At 32.8% G+C, this 4529-nt stretch overlaps 1 protein-coding gene across 1 annotated transcript; it reads right to left on the minus strand.

Moving 5' to 3' along the window:
• Positions 1-916: 916 nt before the first annotated feature.
• LOC127731112 (aquaporin-11-like) lies at positions 917-3343 on the minus strand. The gene is made up of 2 exons (XM_052239982.1): positions 2703-3343; positions 917-1191 (listed from the first exon to the last, which is right to left on the minus strand). Exons 1-2 carry the CDS (start codon positions 3337-3339, stop codon positions 962-964), a joined length of 867 nt encoding a protein of 288 aa, XP_052095942.1. The 5' UTR covers positions 3340-3343; the 3' UTR covers positions 917-961.
• Positions 3344-4529: the final 1186 nt, after the last annotated feature.

Below are 4529 nucleotides of genomic sequence, written 5' to 3' on the forward strand. Positions count from 1 at the left end.
TCAGACGACTATTATAGAAGTTATTGTTTTAATGAATATTTAACCGATGTATAGATCACCATGCCAAAATAGCACGTGAGCTTTTTTCATCAATTGGTGTCCGTTATTGGCCATCTTCCCGTCGTTAACTTTTTCGAATTTTTTTAAAGATCCTCTCCTCTGAAAATATTGAAGCAATATACAGTGCCATTACTTAGCGTCCTTCGTTGTCAACTTTTCATACTTTTTCAAAGAAATTCTTCTCTGAAACTACTGAACTTATATACAGGGCCATCACTTAGCATCTGTCGTTGTCCGTCGTCTGTCGTCAACGTTTTAAAAGATCTCCTCTGAAACTGATTATCAAATATCAACAAAACCTGGGTTTAATGGTCATTTTAGTGTCTTGTATAAAATTGGGGCTTTTTCCAGTAAGTCAACTCACATGGCGAACATGGCTAACAATAGAACATTAGGGTAAAATGCAGAAATTGACTTACATTTTGAAAACCAAAGAAATAGTATAAGACTAAATTTGGCAAATATCAAATGCTCAGAATGTCTAAATCTACCTACTTTCAAATTAATCAGATGACTCCATACGGAATTCTTGCCCTCCAATTATGATTTTTGGCAAGTTTTCTTGGTTATTTTTCCCGAATTTCTCAAAAACTATAGTAACTATATATATGCTTATATCCGGGTGAGATATTCAGCCTCCTTATGGCCTCTAATTTAGTGTCTAGATTATTTTTGGATGTTTACACCAAAGGCTGAATTTTCTTAAATATAAAGAAAGAAAGCTGGTCACAAATAACTGAAATTTCCATAGTAAACAATTAGTTTTTAACATTCATCCACATATTACTATTTCTTTTTATGGCACTGTATAGTTTTTATTTGTACAAAGGGCGATCATTGTAGGATAAAAACTTGACTCGTAACATATGAATTCTTTATTCAGTTTTCTTTATAGAATCTGTTACTTCTTGTTATAAGCTCTATTTTTATGAATAAATTTGTTTGTCTCTGATTTAATCTTTTTTCCTTCTTTAACAGTACTGCTTAACATTAACCTATATGCTAGAAAACTTCCAATTAATGGCGCTAAGAAGTAAACAAATATATGTTGACTTGGACTTATTCCTTTACACCCAAATGTTAGGCCAATCGCTTTTGCTGGGTTCCTGAACATGCCAGTAGGGTAACCACCTGTAACGAAGGGGAAATACATTTAGTATATCGTAATTGAATATTGACATAGCGTGATTCCGGTACTTAAATTTATTTTTACATGTATGCTTCGAGAAAATGATATATATCTTAAGCCAAACACTTTGACTTAAATAGATTTGTTTCGTTTTATTTTCATGAAATTTTGTCACAATATTTACTTTGATATGTTGACAAAAATTTGAACCACACAATTTACAGGAATAATTTCATTGGATATGTAGCAATTTGAAAAACACTAATTTTGATCATTGTGAAGCTTGAATTCTCTTTACTTATAGTATGTGATAAAAACTGATTTTTAAAGAGTTTAAAACTCCCTCAGGTGTTCTGTACCGCATAATGTATACGAAAAATCAACATCTTTCTTTTCAAATTTCTGAGTTTTTTGCATTAACTTTTCTGGTCTGAAAAAAAGAACATTCAGCTAGTGGGTTCTGGCATCTGAAAACTGAAGTCTATTAATTTGCATTCATAACAATTGTTTGAAATAACCCCAAAATGCGTCCTCCTCTTCTGCTAATCTTAAAATATCTTGATTTTTTGCTAAGTCTATATTTTAAGTATATATACTTTCACGTAATCGCACCGAGGTATGTATATTGTCTCACCGAGGTATGTATATTGATATAAGAAGATGTGGTATAAGTGCCAATGAGACAACTCTCCATCCAAGTCAAAATTTATAAAAGAAAACCATTATAGGTCAAAGTACGGTCTGTACATGTATATGTATATATTGTCACACCGAGGTATGTATATGTATATATTGTCACACAGAGGTATGTATATGTATATATTGTCACACCGAGGTATGTATATGTATATATTGTCACACCGAGGTATGTATATGTATATATTGTCACACCGAGGTATGTATATGTATATATTGTCACACCGAGGTATGTATATGTATATATTGTCACACCGAGGTATGTATATGTATATATTGTCACACCGAGGTATGTATATATATATATTGTCGCACGAGTCTCCGTCACATTATAAATACATTGTATTTTAATATGGTTTTTTTTCGTCCTACAATAGTTTAAAAATAAAACTATTTCACAGGCCAGTTTGATATAGACGCCGATTTTAAAAATATTTAAATGAAAAAATTAAAAAAAAAGATGTTGAAAATATGTAAATAAAAAGAATTTGTAAAAAAAAATTAATTCAAAGACCTACAAATTTGTGCATATTTATGTTGAGCAGATTAAATTTTTGGAAAATGAACAGTTTTATCAAATGTATCCCATTCATTGAGATTTTTAGTTAATATTCATTATTTGGATCAAACAGTTTATCTTTTAGAGTCTAATCTCATGCGATTTACAGCCCATCATATAATATACATGTAAAGATTTTATTGTGACATATGTGTCTTTTTTCAAAGTTTTTGTGTTGTTGCCTTGTCTGGTTGACGAGTATATATCATCACTCTATATACGTGTGTATGTAAATGTTAAAAAGCGTACCATACATACCTAAGCAAGATGTTAAAGACGAATTACAAAATTTCAAGAACTTATCCAACACACGATTGTCTGAAAATTTCTGTGAATGAAACCATACATCCCAAGTTGTTCCAAAAAGTTCTATAATAAATCCTGTTGTAACTGCAACATTTAACGCAGCAATACATTCTGTTTGACTCAGATTTTCCTCAAATGCTGGATGTAAATCTAATTTCATTAATGTTTTACCAACTCTAAATCCTGCAATGCCCGCCCCGATTTGGGTAACCATTCTAATAATACATTGTTGTAATGATTGCGATCCCTTCACAAAAAGTAACCAATTACCGACGGGCGACCCTTCACCTGATGATAGCAGTAAAGCTGTAGCGGTGTTAAGAGGTATGTTGCAAAGAGCAAAACCGATATCCCCATGGTATTTCCGTAAAATCATCAGACCAAACGGATACGTACACAAAGGCAAAGTTTTGAAGAAATCTTGGGTAAGTATTTTTAATGTCGGTGGAAAACTTTCTGAAAATCGATGCATGCAGAAACAGGTAGCGAAAATTATGATAAATAAAATAATTGATGCCACTGCCGGAGGAAAATATTGTACAGGAGGATCCAACCCAATAAGTACTGTCCATAGTTCCCGCCAACTCATTGTCAAATTCCTAAAATATTGAAGGTTGCAGAGATCTAAATGCAATAACACATATATATCTATAATATAAAGGTAAAGTTATCGCGATATTTAGTGTGACTACAGTTTGAAATGTATTCTGGATCACCCGAGAGCATTACAAAAATTTGAGCATACATTTTGAATTGTGAGAGGCAGCAATAAACTGTAAAGCTAAAACATATAAGACTAGATGTGTTGGAACGACACGAATGGCCTCGCTCGCAAATTTTTTAAGTCCAAACCCCGTAATTTCGGCAAAAATCAGCGGAGCGGAACCAAACGTAAACTCATTTTGTAATTTATCATAGTAGACTCACATACTAAACATTAGCCCAATATTTGAAGGCGTTTAGAAAAAAAAGTCCGTATAACTGTTATTTTCACGAAATTTTCGAAGTCCAAAGCTTGTAATTTCGGCAAAAATCTATGGCAAGCCATTCTCGTCAAAACTATGTTTAAACCCTTTTTCGAAAAAATTAAACACTGAGAATTTAAAAAAAAACACACTGGGATTTAAAAACCTTAATTATCACTACAAGAAATCGAAATTACACACTGAGATTTAAAAAAAAACGAAAAACACACACTGAGAATTTAAAATTACACACTGAGATTTTAAAAAAGACACACTGAGATGAAATAAATTGAAAAACATACACTGAGAATTGTTAATTACACACTGAGATTAGTATACACATTACTAATGAATATTCATGAGATGAATAATTCAACAGATTAATATCTTGGTCGCCCGAACTCTCGTCATAATATATACGACCGCAAAAAAATTGCATTCGTATATTGCTATCATGTCGTCGCGTCGTCGTCGTCCGAAGACATTTGGTTTCCGGACAATAACTTTAGTATAAGTAAATGGATCTCTATGAAACTTAACCAAGGTTCAATAGCACAAAAGGAAGGATTGATTTTGGGGGTCATGGTCCCAACTGTTTAGGAATTAGGGGTCAAAAAGGGGCCAAAAAAGGCATTTTTCTAGTTTCCGGACAATAACTTGTGAATAAGTGTATGGATCTCTATAAAATTGTACCACAAGGTTCCATACCACATAGGGAAGGATGGGATTGACTTTGGGGGTTATGGCCCAAACCGTTCAGGAATTAGGGACAAAAAAGGGGGGGGGGGCAAGGTTTTTTCTGGTAAATGGACAA

Source organism: Mytilus californianus, unplaced genomic scaffold (assembly GCF_021869535.1).
Source record: "Mytilus californianus isolate M0D057914Y unplaced genomic scaffold, xbMytCali1.0.p SCAF_2, whole genome shotgun sequence".
Lineage (NCBI taxonomy): Eukaryota > Metazoa > Mollusca > Bivalvia > Mytilida > Mytilidae > Mytilus > Mytilus californianus.

Excerpts from the sequence above, each read along its gene's own strand:
- LOC127731112 (XM_052239982.1), bottom strand. The coding sequence starts at position 3,339 with ATGAGTTGGCGGGAACTATGGACAGTACTTATTGGGTTGGATCCTCCT. Across the intron at positions 1,192-2,702 it reads GTCTTTAACATCTTGCTTAG|GTGGTTACCCTACTGGCATG; the intron begins GTATGTATGGTA and ends CCTTCGTTACAG.